The sequence below is a fragment of the Barbus barbus genome, assembly GCF_936440315.1.
Source record: "Barbus barbus genome assembly, chromosome: 39".
Taxonomy (NCBI): domain Eukaryota; kingdom Metazoa; phylum Chordata; class Actinopteri; order Cypriniformes; family Cyprinidae; genus Barbus; species Barbus barbus.
The window spans coordinates 13885522-13901482 of NC_136717.1; the positions used below are offsets into that span (position 1 = coordinate 13885522).

Here is a 15961-nt window from a genome sequence, read left to right on the forward strand (position 1 = left end):
CTCCTGAGTTTAAGTGGACTTTGTGAAAGACGTTTGTGTGTGTTGGGTGAGTGTGCCATTATGTCTGACGCAGAAGTGTCAGAAAGAGGCTTCTCTTGAATTAATGAGCCTTTATTTCCAAAGGTGCCTTCATTATGAATATAATAGACGCTAAATTGATTTACCAAGTATAATTTGATTAAGCATGGCTCTTGATTTTTTTTTTTAAGCATTACTAGATGGCTATGTGACCAAATGAAAGCTCTTAAAAAGCTGAATTAGTTCAAGTTTTACTTTATTTGTTTTGCTGAAAAAGACAGCCTGGTTACCTGCCTCGAGTGCTTATGGGTATTGTAGTTCTTCTCCCTGGCTCACTGTAGTGTTTGATGCATAACTCTCTTGGATGTAGATTAATTTGGCAGGTTTTCCGGTACGAACTGGGACTATATGTTTGCTGCTTTCCCTTGGGCCCTGTGTGTTTGTGTGGATGCACTCTGGGTGTTGATGGGGATTCGCTCTCGCTGGGCGGAACACACTCTATTGGAATTGACACGCTGTCACCTTTCATCAGCGTTTGGAACGGCCCCCTCCCCTGAACTCGGTGTGTGAGAGAGGCAGTTTTTATGAATGTAACTCTGCTGTATCTTTAGTCCCTGAAGAGAAGTCTGACCTCTCCATGAGTGCTCAACACAACAGGCACAGACACACTAACATACTATTGACAAAAACTGCTGCTTCCAATGACTGATACTACTATTAATAAATGTTGTGCTTTATTTTAAGGTCCAGTTCCACTAACTCCTAATTTGCTGCTTATTAATAGTAAGGTAGTTGTTAAGTTTTGGTATTGGCTAGGATTAGGGATGTAGAATATGATTTATTTAAACTATTCTTCTCCCTCATTCACCCTCGTTAAATTACAGTTAACTTTGATAAGCTTTCCTTTGCCCATTTTATCTGAAAGAAATGTCCTCATAAAGTGGGCAAAATTGATTTGATATTATTTCTATGTGGGCTCGGATGAATTCCCTTCTCTTTTATAAAGTGAAAGTGCTCAGTAGTGACAGCCAGTGGAAAAGAGAGCCTAATTTGAATTTATATGATTTGATTTGAATTGTACTATTGATAACATTAGTGTAACATTTCTACAATGGTTACTGTTGACTTGAATCAGTATAAATGTATCATCTGTATCCTCTATGGGTACCATGACTCTGTGTCCAAGCCACAACATTTTATCATATTTTTGTACAATGTCCATTATAATTGTGTAAACTCTAAAACTTGCTTTAGAAATTAGACGAGCCAAATTCTGCCTCAGAAAATTGTGAACGACAATTGTAGTTAAGGAAAGTTTACAGTGGTTTTAAGGAGAGGTGGAACAGTGTTTCATTAGCAAAAATATAGGGTCTTTGTAGTTGCAATTTAAATTGCTGTATTCATTTGGAATGTGTGATCACAGATGTTTATCATAATTTTACCATAGTTTCAAACTGGATTTATCCAATCAGTGAGTTTCTCATTAGCCCATGTTAGAGGCACGTATTTCTGCTTCTGTAGGCCTGTTAATGTGGGGGGTTTTTTTGTCCTTTGAGGATTGCGGTTAGCGTGCAACAAAGCTGTCGTTTCAATCGTCCCGTCTCTCACTCTGTCACACTTGTTTTTTGTGGCTTATTGCTATGAATTTAGGCCACAGGCAGCTCAATGACAGAATACATCACAAATCCTTTCTCTTCATGACCCCGCCCAGCAGCAGTCATATACCTGCACTCATGTGGAACAAACAAGAATGGTTGGTTGCTCACAGAAGGTCATTTGCCCAGGGTGCAGTGTGCCTCTTTGAGTCATTGTGTATGTTTGTGGCTTCTTTTGTGCTTTTGCAGCAGAGGATATATGAGAGTGGGTTTTTGCATATGTCCGCTCGTTCACGCGTGTCTCAAGTGCCCTTGCCTCGACGCCGCGTGTCAGAGGTCACGTGGCCGCAGGAAGCACGGGGTCTGCACTGACCAGCGGTGCCAGAAATGACATTGTGACAGTCGGCACTGTAACGAGTGTTGACACTCAAATCTGGGTGACTGCGATTGGTCCTCCCAGGTTTGATTATAACTTTGTATTACTGTGCCAGGGCATTGTGGGTAGTGGGGTCAGACTAGTGTCCTTGCTGTGGAGTGGTTTGCTGTGTTTAAATCTTCATTAACCCTAAAGTTTTCCCCAAGGAATCATTTTCTTCCATGTTCCCTTGTTTTTGTCATGCCTCGGGGGAAATAATCGGATGTAATTGGGTAGTTTGACCCTATAGTTTATCATTTGGTGGCTGGGTTTGCAAGGCTTATTGCATGTCACCAGCTGTATTTTTACATACATCTATATTAATTCACAGTCTGGTGGTGAAATTGGTCTGTAAATGTCGGCCTTGCAGTCCTGGTGGACATAATTAGCTAAAACCAGCACCGTGAGGAAGCGCATATAAAAGTCTGGTTTGTAATTAGCTGCCTCCTGCTCTCTGGGAGAGAAACAAATTAATGGAATAACGGGGAAAACTTCAATAGCTGATGAATATCATTTGCTAATAAAGCCTCCGAAATGAAGTAAGGGGTGGTTGCGTAAGAGCCTGTTAATTTGTCGTGTTTGTATTTCGTAAAAGACTCAACCTTCAGCGCTTGGTAAGCAAAACAAACTGCTTTGACTGCACGCACGCAGGGGCTCTTTTCTTGACATTTCATAAAGCATTGAAGAAGAACTTCTCGTCCTTAGTTTTGGCACATTGCTGAAATCCACACTCAAATTCATGCTTTGCCACCACAATTCTTAATGAGCTCACTCTTGCTTCATGATTCTCTGCCCTCTGTCTCTGGCGGCATTGCTGAAATCTAGCCAATACCGCCTGTCATCCGTGAAGTGCAGAGGTCATTGTGACCTTCTCACGGGTGGGTAGATAGGTTACCGACCCATCATGTGAATGTGAAGGAATCATCAACAAACGCAATGTCCACACTGATGCCAGCGGATTAAACCACTCAGATTTTGTTCGGTCTGAGGTGTTAATAGGTTTAGGTGAACATGAAATCAAAATTAACCCCATTTACTTAATAAACAAAATGCTATGTAGCTGTGGTGTATTGGTCATTTTTAGATCCTGGTTTAAACTGGAAAATGTTTTAATTTGTCAACAGCTCTGGGCCAATTATGAAGAGAAACCAAAAGAAGAGGTGGCTCAGCTCACTGAGGAGAAGGAACGTGTGGCGAAATACAGAGCCGTCTATGTCACCGAGATCACAGATGGACTGCACTTCTACGCACAGGATGTGGAAACCGGTGAGTGCTGCCCTCATTTCTAAAACCAATGGAGAAACGGTGGCGTCCATGCAAACGTGGTCCAGTTAGTCCCTGCTGGTACATGCTGTAACTACAGGCAAAAAACATCTTTCCCTATTCTAAAATAGCTGTAAGCTCAGGTGAAATTATTTATTTCCTCTACCTAAAAATGTCAATAATTAAATTGCGTGAATTGCTTTTCCATAGTTTCCAAATATATATATATATATATATATATATATATATATATATATATATATATATATATATATATATATTATTATTTATTTTTATTTTTTTTTCATAGCTCAAAATAGTTGCTAGTGAAGTGTTTGTGTACATTCTTGTTGGACATCAGTTAGTCTGTATTTTCATGTCATTGTCCTGCAGCTCTAGAGTGTTTAGTCATGTGACATTAATGGCACAGGTGACTGGTTTAAAATGAAGAAAAAAGGGCAAATATATCAGAATGCAAGTCGCATTCTGCAGTTGTAAATGTGAATGCTAACGTATGGCATTTTACTGATTAAACAGTCAGCAGCAAAAAACCGTCTGAATCACAATTTAAATTGGCTTCCTTCGTTATGTTTGGATGATGAGCGCTCAGGGTTTTACACTAATGGGCATCTAATCCAACTCCACATTCCACCAGGCATGATTATGACATCATACCTGAAGGGCTTTCTTCATATTCCAGATATGATGATTATTAAATGTAGCCGCTCCAGCAAATTCCAGTTAGGAAACATTGCAGGTTGTGTGCGTTGCCCTCTAAATGCCCTGAGTGATCTCTGTGCTCAGTGTGATAGCAACTAGTCATTGAACATGACATTTAAATCGCCCTTGGTAGTGACCTAGTCCATGATGGGGCAACCGTCCTGATATTCAAAGAGATGTTTTAGTGAATGTGATGTTTAGTGATGTTTTAGTGAAAAAAGTGAAACATTTTTTACTTTTTCCCTCTCTTCCATTTATATTTTCATATAATCTTGTATACACACACATTAGGACCAGAAGAAAGATCCTAATTATGCACACACACTTGTTGTTGCATAATTAGGGTCTCGCTACATGTTCCAGTGGCAGACTTCATTGGCAGGACCATAAAATTGACTTCCGTTGTCTCTTAATGCTTCTTAATTCGCAAATTAATTAATTTGCATGAATTTATAATAAATCTGAGGCTTGCTTTGCCAGGAGCGTGACAATCCTATCGCTTTGTGTGCCGTTTGTCTTCAAATAACTCCATCTCAGAGACCTGCAGGTGTCGAAACACGTTTAAAAACAACTAAGGGAAAATGTTAGAAAAAAGGGTGAGATTGTGGCCACCCTCAATTTATCACGTTAGATCCTCAGATGACCTTTAACCCCTGCAGGTTGCCCTGAGAGGAAATGAAGATGGCTATGCCACGTCTAGTAACCATCACACCAATGAATACCAGCAGCAAGTCACACACGCACATACACATACATACACTCGGCTCTTTGTGAGGTAATTATTCAGGTTATCTGGTTAGCTGCAGGAGAAAAGCAGGTCACAGCAAATATAGTGCAAAAACGAAGGAAGACGTGAGATAGAAAGCAGGAAGTAGTGTGAGAAGATAAGACGGAAAAACGCTGAGCTGAATATGCAGTATGTTTGCAGCTTTGCTCTGTTTTAGCTTTTTTTGTTGTTGCTTTTGTTTTTTTTTGTCAGATGAACCAGCAAGTGTGCATCTTTTCCCTTGTTTAATTGGCCAATGTTTTCCACTGAGAGGATTGGAAATGGAGATGGAGAGAGATATGCTCGTTAGAGAAACAGGATTGTTATTTTCAGCTGATAGTCATTCCTCTTTCTCTCTCTCTCACGCTCTCTCCAAACTGCATTAAGGAGGTCTCATTCCTTGTAGAGCACTTCAAAGCAGAGCCCTATAAAAACCTACAAGCCAGTCGCTTTGCAATTTCATTACCGGTTTCTCACCGTAACTTCAGAAAGACAGGAAAATTCGAACAGGGCGGGCATGATTTTCATAAACACTTTGAAGATGAGCCTTTTGATTATGACATAACTTATGTCTACAAATTTCACATCTAATAATTCCACTTTCTTCCCTTATGGTGGTCTTGCAAAAAGGAATGTTGGAGTTTTGTATTATTTGAATTTCAAAAATTCTAATAATATTAAAAGAGAAAAGTCATTACTGTGAGATCAGATGAAAATACAGTGTGGATGTCAGTTCATGATCATTTGATTTATGAATAAGGGAGGACTGTTCACATTCATAAGTATAGAAAGCACTTATAAAACTATATATAGAGAGAGAGAATACTCTAAAAAAATTTAAAGTATTTAAATAATAGATAGAAAAAAAATATTTTAAAATTTTATTATTTTTAATTCATTGTAAATTATACATTTATGAACACTGTTTATTAGCATTTATTTATTATTACCATATTAAAGAACAAATTCTGTGGTATTTTAACATTACACATTTCATCTTTACAGAGGAAAACAGCAATCTCATTCTTAAGCTTAGACAAGAACAGAATGATCGTAATGGATCGTAATTTTACCATCTAATGGGCAGATAATAGTAGCCCATTACCAGAGTGGTTGCACAGTTCACTGACTTGCTTTAAAAAGAATTCTGATTCTCAGATTCAATTTTGATTATTTTGCAGATGTTGTTTTTACAGATTCACTGTTTTTATGAAACTGGTAGTGCATTAATCAGTACATGAGCTGCAGGAAAGAGCTGTGCAACTCTTCATTCATGTTTCTGACAACTTCAGACCAGCTCTGAAGAGACGTATGTAATATTTCTGCTTGTCACACTGCAGTTCAATCCAGTCACATGTCTGCAACGTGTGTTTAGCCACTGTCTTTATGTCAGTGTAAATAACAGATCGAGGTTTGATCAAAAATCTGAACATGTCTGTAACCTCTACATAGTTATTTTTCCCTGCGACTCAAACTCGGGCTGTTACACAGAGTCGTGTCGAGTGAGAATAAACAGCTCTGATTGATTTTGTGGTATCACATGGCTGAAGCTGCCATCTCTTATGAGCACTGCGCAGTCTGCGGTTAATGCACAACCCGACGCTGTGATGATCTCAGCTCACGACTTCATTTAAAAGACTCTAAACACCCACAAATCGCCCTGATAACATCTCCGGTTTCCAGCACCCCATGCGGAGCAGGGAAAAGCTGGCGCACTTTCTCTCTCTCTTTCTGTGTCTCTATCAATTCTTTTCCTTTTCTCTGTGTTCTTTAATTAGTTAGATTTAATTACTCAAAGTGTGGGATCAGTAGTGAAATGGAATTCCTTGGGCAAAGGAACGTCTGTGTGTATCTCCAGAAGGCCGTGTGTAATTTCTCTCTAGGCTGGAGGGGTGCTGTGTAGTTGTGTAACTGAAACCTCAGTAAAGTAATGAACACTTTCGGTTACCCGCACTGACAGATTAGTTTGGGCATTAGCGTCTGCAACAGGCACATTAGCTGCTGTTTGTCTTCAGCTGGTGGAAAGTAATTCAGAACAGAGATGGGTTTGTCAGATATTTGGAATATAGATATTTGGGAGTATAATTACGTGTCAATTTGCAGTGAGTATAATTATGTATGGCAGGTTTGTCTTCTGTCTTTATTTTTATATTTCCCAGCACTTTATACTGTCTGGAACTGTCATGAAAAAATTGGAAATACTAGGGAATTTGACCACTAATTTTTAAAATTTGCCATAAAGCAGTCTGGTGAGAAATGATTCGCGCAAACATGAAAGAATTGAGGTTGATCTGGGGGACACTTCCCTTCGAAAACAAAACTCAGCCACTGCGTCTTCAGCGGTTCTGATTTAGGAACATCAAAACGACTGCTGTGTTCCTTATTACACCCAAGAACAGAACACCACGATCGCTTAGACGCCATACTGCTCCAGCGTATAAACAATGGCGGACTATGATGACCGCTCGCTCAGGGCGAGTCTGTGTTGAAACGCTCCTGTCAATCAACAATCGTGGGAGGGGCCTCTGATCTTGTGACGTCACAAGACGAACAGCTCGATTTGAGACAGGGGAAAACATTAGGAGATTAAAAAAAAACACTGGATGGATTTTTAGCATTATAGGATGCTTGTGTACAGGCACTGCCAACACACATCTCAGTACAATCAACTTGTAAAAGTGGATATAGCATTATATGACCCCTTTAAATATTGATCATTGTTATTAATAATCTTTCTTAATTAAATTTATGTAGTGTTTTGTTTTTGTTTTCCTTGAATTACATTTGGTCCACCCCACCCATCTTCCTTTGGTCAATTACTTGCCTGTAACCAGCAGAGACTGTGAGATACTGTACATCTGTTTGTTAATTCTGGTTCATGAGTGTCTTGGGCAGTGGTGGTATGAGTTTGGCTGGTGGGGGTAGAGGGGTCGTCTCTGGCACACAGCTTAATGACTTGAGTGGTTCCCTTACCAGGTGCCAGTTTATACACATCCACCACCGCTCACCCCTACACGCAACAGCTGTTTTACACCTAATGAAGGCCAGCCCACTCGCCCAGCAGGGGGAAATGTATTTTTCCAGCTTTGCCTTAATTTGTACTCACTGTTCCCATAAACATTCACCACTAGACAAGATTCTGCATCCATTTCACACCTTGTTGTTGGTCCTCTGCAAAGCCATCCTCCTTTTCATTGGTTGCGCTTCACAAGTGGAGTGACTGGAAACGATGCTTTGATATTGATTTAATTAAGGGGGGGCAAATGCTGGTACTTTGTATTGATTTCAGCAGTGGAGGGGAGTCTGTAGGCGTGGAGGTGCGAGCCGCATTGTGAAGCACTCTTGATTAGTACTCGAGTGCAGTCTGAACATCTCCTGAAACCCTGTTCTGTAGATTTATAGAAGCTTTAGGTAATTGCCTATAAAGTTTCTTATACTCATCAAGGCTGCATTTATTTGATCAAAAATACGTCATTATGTCATTTGTCATGTCATTTTGTAAAATTTTATTGCAATTTAAAATTCTATTTTATTATAATTTAAAATATAATTTATTCCTGTGAAGCAAAGCTGACTTTTCAGCATCATTACTCCTACAGTACATCATTGATCCTTCAGAAATCACTCTAATATGCTGATTTATAATCAATGTTGGAAACAGTTGTGCTGATTAATATTTTTTGGGACCTGTAATACTTTTTTCAGGATTCTTTGATAAAGAAAAAAATTAAAAGATACAGTGTTTATTCAAAATAGAAATTGTTACAATATACACTACTATTCAAAAGTTTGGGATCAGTAATTTTTATTTTGTTCTTTCTTTTAAAGACATTTAATACTTTTATTCAGCAAGGATGTGTTAAATGGATAAAAAGTGAAATTAAAGACTTAAATTGTTACAAAATATATTTATTTTAAATAAAAGCTGTTCTTTAACTTTTTATTCATCAAAGAAAAAGTATTCAACAAAAAAAATTTCCAACAAAATCAGCATATTAGAATGATTTCTGAAAGATCATGTGATACTGAAGACTGGACTAATGGCTGATGAAAATTCAGTGCTGCATCACAGAAATAAATTATATTTTACAGTACATTAAAATAGGAAACCAGTATTAGAAATAGCAATAATATTTCACAATATTAAATTTTTTTCTATATTTTTTTTTTCAATTAAATACAGCCTTGATGAGCATAAAAGACCCCATTAAATAAAATCTCACTGATCCAAAACTTTTGAACGGCAGTGTGTATATATTTTATAATGGCCCAAGATTTGTCATAGTTGAAGAGATCTGATTATAGAGCATTTTGAGCTGGAGGGAGAGTTTCTATTCCTCTACTCTGAGCATAACAAATGATGTAATTGCAATAAATGCAGCTTTCACAGCTAGGTGTTTTTGGCTCTATGAAGCGTTATTGAAGTTCTGCGATTTTATGAAGCTGATAACCAAATTGCCTCTTTACCATGACCGCTTTTAACGAAGCAGAAACCAAAAAGGTGCTTTGCACGCCTCCAAGCCTGGAGCTCAGCAGGGCATTATGGGTATATTTGGAAACTTGCAATCAAAACACAGAGTCAGGGTCTCACCCACTGCCTGTGCGATGGGAGGCAAAAGACACAGATGCTGCCCCTGCCCTCCCTTCACAATGGCTTTGAAATCACTGTAATTTAGCACCGGGCACTGATTGCTGTGACTCTGCTATGCCATCTATACACCAAAAACGGGGCACATTTTGTGCAACCCTGGAATTGTTTTGTGTCTGTATCCGTTTGTGTGTCCATGTACACGTGTTTGTTATATTTTTCTCTGTCTCTGTTTGTTTTCCCTAATGTAACTGCATAAGCAGCTGTAGGAGCCTGTAGATTTTTTTTTTTCCTCGTTTCTCCTCATTCCCACCCCCACTGGGCCTTGTCTGCCCCGTCTCCTGCTCAGAGTCAATCACGAACGCTGGGAGGAGAGGTGAAATTCTTTAATACTACCTTTATCCTTGCAGAACGGACCCCGTCCACCCGCCAATGAATGTTTAATGAGATGAGCGGGCAGGTGGGCCAGCCCACGTCACCACGTGCCGCCCCGGTGTCAGTGTGAAATGTGGCTTTGTCCTTAAACTCGGCGTGGGCTGTCGCTTTTACCTGGAGAGGAAGGAAAAGAGGGAAAGAACATCACTGTTTGAAAGAGATAAAGACGTTACTGCAAATGGCTTTAAGAGAAGGGGTGATCATTGGCGAGTGTGTGCTTTTTTTAATATATATGTTAATGGGTGGTGTTCCTTTTACTTGTGGTCAAATTGTAAAAATGAAGCTGATTATAACTTTTTGTTTGGTTTTTACTGTTACACACACCTCTTTCGGTGTCATGTTTGCTTATTACATAAAAGTGCTGAACATGTTTCATGCATTATTTTATTGTTGTATTATCCTTGTATTTTAGGATATTTAATCATTTTATTGTAATTCACCTGAAAAAAAAAAAATGTTGTGCTCAAAGAAAATGAAGCCATTTGAGGATCATTAAGATTTTTTGCATGAACATTTTCATAAGTACAAGTTCTCACATTGTTGTTTTTTTTGTTTTTGTTTTTTTTATTCTGATTACTCTCAAGTAGTTTTTTGTAAAAGTATTTTTATCACAATACATTGTTTCTGTATTTTTCTCAGTGCACTAATAACAATGAGATTTTCTTTGGTGTACAGTAATGAGAATTCAGGAAGAAAATTATCTCAATGCAAGAAGTCTTAATGGTCTTATTAATAGGCTTCATTTTATTTATGCAAAATATAATGTCTTTTTTTTCTTGAGTTGGGGTTGAATTATGACTTATTGTTTGCTGATTTTGTGAGATTCACACACATGCAGTATTTATGCTTGGAAATGGTAGCTAAATTTCTGTTTAATGTGGTGATTTGGAAACATCAGTATTAGTATTGTCTCATTTCTTTAGTCTTGTTCCCTCTGGGAATCATTTCATGGAATAATATCGCAGTAACATTGATATTAGGTCTAATCACTCTTCTCTGTGCATTTGCATATTTGCTCTCAGCTACAGCCATAGCAGCACATTTAAATACATTTTAAGAAGGGCATTTCTGTAGAGTTTCTAAGGTGTTCATTGGTACATTATGTGGTTGCTAGATGGTTGCTAGGGTGTTCTAGGTTATTACTTAAGTCAAGAGTCCCCGTCTCTGATATTCCAGACTGTATATGTAAAGGTGCTGCCTTTTTCAGTGTAAGTCAATGGAACTTTTTTTTTTTGCCAATTTCATCTTCCAGACAAAAATCATAGGTCTGATCACTCAAAAGTAATGGCACATCTCTCATCGACAAGCCATGAGGGTTGTGGGATGAGTTACTTATTTCAAATCCCTAACCCGTAGCATGAGCCATAATAATAGTAAGGAAATAAGTTTGCCTTAGTAAACACAATTAATTATGGGCTATAGAGAAGGAGTGAGCATGGGATTTGTTGAAATGCTGTCCTATCTCTGTGGGATCGACCTTTTTTCTCTGGGTTTCTCTCTATCCTTCTCCAGCTGTTGTTTTCAAATGGTGTAAACGCTCCAAGTGAGAGGTTGATCCCACTGGGTTGCATTGTGGGAAACGTGAGGTAGGCGTGGAAGTGTTTGACCTACCCGATGCGATTTACGGTATGTTCATCTTTCCAATGCAAATAAACGCAGGTGTGGGATATTTATAGTGCTTTTTGCAGCTATGCCATTTGTATAAGGCAGCACTCATCCCTCATAGCTTGTAATGTCAAGACGGTGTGTCATATGTGAGGAGTGAATCATCCATATAGGGTAACTGAGATGGAGACCATTAAAATAAACCTGTTTCCTGCAGTATAGGATTCTCACTGTTTTTTATTTTTATTTTTTTTTATTTTTACATTCTTATAAATATTCACAGCTCAACCTGGGAGTCTGTTATCCACCAAACAAGTGACAATTACAGTGGTTCAGATGAAATGGTGAAAATTGAGATGTTACGGTTCCAGCAGTGGATCAGTCATCCATTGGACATAGGTTATAGTGACAGGTTTGAAATGGACATTATTCCTGTGTTGATAGCCAGAGGGCCAACAGGTGAGCAATATGTGCTGGTTATATCAAGACTTTAGAAAACAAATCTTAATTCAGAGCAGTATATTTGTAAAACATGACTTCAGTACATGCATATGTATGTGTATGTATACATACAGTATGTGTCTTGATTATTATTATAAACTTAAACTAAAATAAATTATTGGTTTAAAAACATTGAATTTAAATAGCATGAAGAAATGTAAACTCCAAAAAATTAAATAAACTTGAAACTAGTGGTTGGTAAAGGTAGAAAATCATATTTTATCATTTATGTGGTAATATTTTATTAAACTATTTAATTGCTAAAATAACAGCATTATTATATTAATGTAATGGTTATAAAAATAATTATATAATATAATAAAATGAAATATTTTCAATAACAAGGTCAAGGGTTTGATTCCCAGGCAATGCATGAACTGATCGATGCTGACCGGGAGCTAGCTGTGTGCAAAGCACGATGTCAGTTTGGATAAAAGTGATAAATGCATATAATAATATTATTATTATTATCATCATGATTGATGATAATGTTTTATTACTATTTATTTTTAATAATATACTAATAATAACTATTGTAATATATTTATTAAATTGTTTTAATTACTAAAAAGGATAGAAAAACTAACTAAAGTGTTAAATCAGAAAATAGGGCTTAAATGAATAGGAATTTAAAATGCAAAAAGATAACCTTGGTGTGTGTGTGTGAGGTGAAGGCATTTTTTCATGCAGAGAACCTTTGACTTGGGAGATTAAACATTTACATTAGCTAAGAGTCCTTGATGGTCCTGCTCACGGTTTTATCTGAATAGGGAACTTTTCATCTCATAGCGTACTCTCTCAGGCTCATCTGTGAGCTTCTACCTCATGTCCTCTATAACTCTCACTCGTCCCTCATCAGAGCAGGAGGTGAATCCAAATCCGTAGACATGTTCTGCTCGTGCTAATTAATGTTACATGCTGACCGGGAGCTAGCTGTGTGCAAAGCACGATGCACTGAAAACACTCTCTCTCTCTCACACACACACACACACACTTACACAGTCAGGGGAGTGTTGCAGATTTACAGTAGGCGCTAGAGAACCTGACGCCACCGTAATTAAAGCTGAATCCTTCATTATATCCTCCAGTATATCAGCCAAGAAGGATGTAATGAAGCATACAGGGAATGTAAGCAGGGCTGAACACCTGAACCCACACCATATGGACCACTGCAGGTCTTGTTAGCGTACTTTTAGATCAAAACACGTTAACAGTAATTCATTTTTAAGTTGACAAAGTCTCCCCAAGAGCTTTATTAAGTTTCCAATTAACAGAAGTACTACGGTATTAGTTTTTCCCACCACAGGGTAGTGTTGTGTTCTTTTGAAGTACATGTCAAATGTAAATATTAACATTCATTTGCTAAAGTAAATATCTAATTACTATGGTACTGTCAAGTTGGCATGAAACAGAATTTGCGATGAATTTTCCTTCCCTATTGTGACATATGAAACACCTTTTCAAACAAGAAAAGAAACGTAGGTTGGGACTTCATTGGATCATTAGATTGTTGTCATTTCACATATCATCAGAGTCTGAAAATAAATTTGTGCACGATATGGATAAATTAAAATATTAATTATACAATTTATCTTGATTTCATTGATTTTTTTTTAGAAATGTTTGACAGTCATTTCAGGTGTGCTTTAAAGAGTGTCTGTTTAACCTTTTCTTATGTCAATTAAAGGGACAGTTCACCCAGAATGAAAAATGAAAACTCATTATTTATAGTCCCTCGTGTCATTCCATTTCACTCCAAAGGAGAATTTGATTCTTGTGCTTTATTCAAAAGTAGTTTTCCTATTATGTTTGCCACCTTACATTAGTGCAATCATTAGTTGTCATGTTTTGTCACTTGATGAAGCGGGAAACCTGAAGTCTAAAGCCATATTTTATTTGAGAGCTACAGAGGAAGGTTTTTCAGTGATTCTCCATATGGTTTTAAAATGACACAAGGTAATTAAATAATGGTTGGGTGTTTTAGTGAATGATCCCTTCAGCAGAGTTTGGATTGAGGTTTGCATTATTTGACACGTATTATAAGCCAGTGCATTTGTTTTAATTAGCATCCATTGTCTATAATAGAGACTTTTTCTCTGCCCAGTCTATGCGTTCTAATTGAGTGCTTCTTGGATTAATTGGGTTAAATGCGCTGCCTCCATTAAACCTTTATAACGATTACGGAGGACACCCCCCTCCTTATTTATTATTTAGCAAGCTCTAGCAGGGCTGGAAGTGGGGCATGGATGAAGGAAGCCGGGGAAACACACTCTCGTACCCTGCTGCCTGGGAAGAAAATGCAAAACTTTTTAAATTAGTTTAATAAATCAAGGCTGCACGTTCAGCTGTCATCTGACACGCTACTCTACCCACAGTCACACGGCCACGTTCTCCCTCCCCTTAACTTCTCAAAAACTGCTGCCTCCTCAAAACGCTGCTAATATCTCTACTGTGCGAGAATCAGCTGAGAGGTGTGTGTGTGTGCGTGCACGTGTCTTCCCATATGTGCTAATTAACCGTTTAGCAGGCTGGATGCTGGTGGGTTAGCCAATTAAATAGAGCATTTAAGCCACACCCCTTTTGGAAATCTGCCATTAAATACCCCCTGCACCCCTCACACATACACAAACACGTTCACACGCTAACGCTGCTCTGTTTGAGTGGGCATCATGCTAATTTGCCGCATGCAGGCTTAAGGCTGCTTAAATGTAGATTTACACTACATGTTTTAAACGCTCTCTCTCTTCTCTGCATCCTTGTCTTTTCATTTAATGCATGCAAATATTCTGATGCTAGCAAACAATTATCATAACCCCAATGACGTCGGTGGAGGGGGGTGAAAATGAGCAGCTTAAGACAGGCCCATTAGTTGGCTTATTTTAACAGCTTTCCTGGAGGGATGTTTGGTATTTGTCGCACATTACAGCTCTCACTCTTTTTTTTTTTTTTTTTTTCTCCCTCTGCTTTGCGCTCCTACAACATTATTCATGCCTGACTGTTGGGCCATTTTGTCACATTTCCATACCCCAGCAAACCCACACCTCAGCGATTACAGTGATTGCTCCTGTTGTTGAGAGAAATGAATGAACAGCTGCAAGAGTACGGCTGAAAAAAGTAAATGTGTTGTGGACGTTCTCATTAGAAAGGCATTTCAAGCCATTTTGATGTATTAAAACCTTACTGGCCTTTGGTTGATTTGAGAGCTTGCTTGGGTCACACATCCCCCTCAAGCGGGCCGTAGTGCGCTAGAGCGTTGAGGATTTGTGGGTCTTAATCTAATTTTATTTCCGTATTTGCAACAGACCCCAGGCCCGGCAAAATCTCAGTGGATGTTGGTTGTCAACAAATGAATGTAATTTAGTGTTTGCTGTTTGGCTGAACGAGGAAAATATTATGCTTTCCTCTCCAGAGCTATCAGGGCTTCATTGTTGGAGAAATGATGTTGGCAGAGGCCAGTCACTCGCAAGTTAATGCATCTCTTCCTTCTCAAATCATCACGTTATGGTATAAATCAAGTAATCATGCCATCAGGATGGCGCTCTCCAACATGGAGCCAAAGCCAGGAACACAGGCTTGAAGTTTTCAGACTTTCCTGAGAAGTGTGATGGATTGCATGAAGATGTTCACCTTTTTGCCGTCCTTATCTGTGCAGGTACTAAGCTGGAGAGCCTGATGGAGAGCATGCGAGGAGAGATTGCCACCCAGCCTCCAGTGGAAGGATCCTTTTCCCCACGCAGAGGGGATTTCTGCATCGCAAAGTTTGCTGATGGAGAATGGTAAGAGCCAAAAAAATAAAAATCTCCTAATGGCATCTGCTATAAAAGCTGTGTTTCCCAATAGGGTCTGGCTGCAGACATGCGCTTGCACTCTCAGACACCTGCACTTCCGCAAGTGACGTCACTTGCAGTCTTTTTTATTATTTATTTATTAAGTATTTTTTAAATTGAATTGCTCAACATTTTACACAAGTAACCAGGTAATGAAGACAGAAACTAAATTACGATGTCACTTGCAATCGACAAATCGTGCATGTTGCCATAGGAGACAAGACGCTG

At 38.5% G+C, this 15961-nt stretch overlaps 1 protein-coding gene across 1 annotated transcript in view; it reads left to right on the top strand.

Moving 5' to 3' along the window:
- LOC306858201 (staphylococcal nuclease domain-containing protein 1) overlaps positions 1 to 15961 on the top strand; it is a 189156-nt gene that overhangs the window by 153827 nt on the left and 19368 nt on the right. Inside the window, exons 18-19 of the mRNA XM_079398624.1 lie at positions 3153 to 3294; positions 15559 to 15682. Coding sequence (XP_079254750.1) covers positions 3153 to 3294; positions 15559 to 15682 — 266 coding nt within the window. The remainder of the gene's footprint in view (positions 1 to 3152; positions 3295 to 15558; positions 15683 to 15961) is intronic.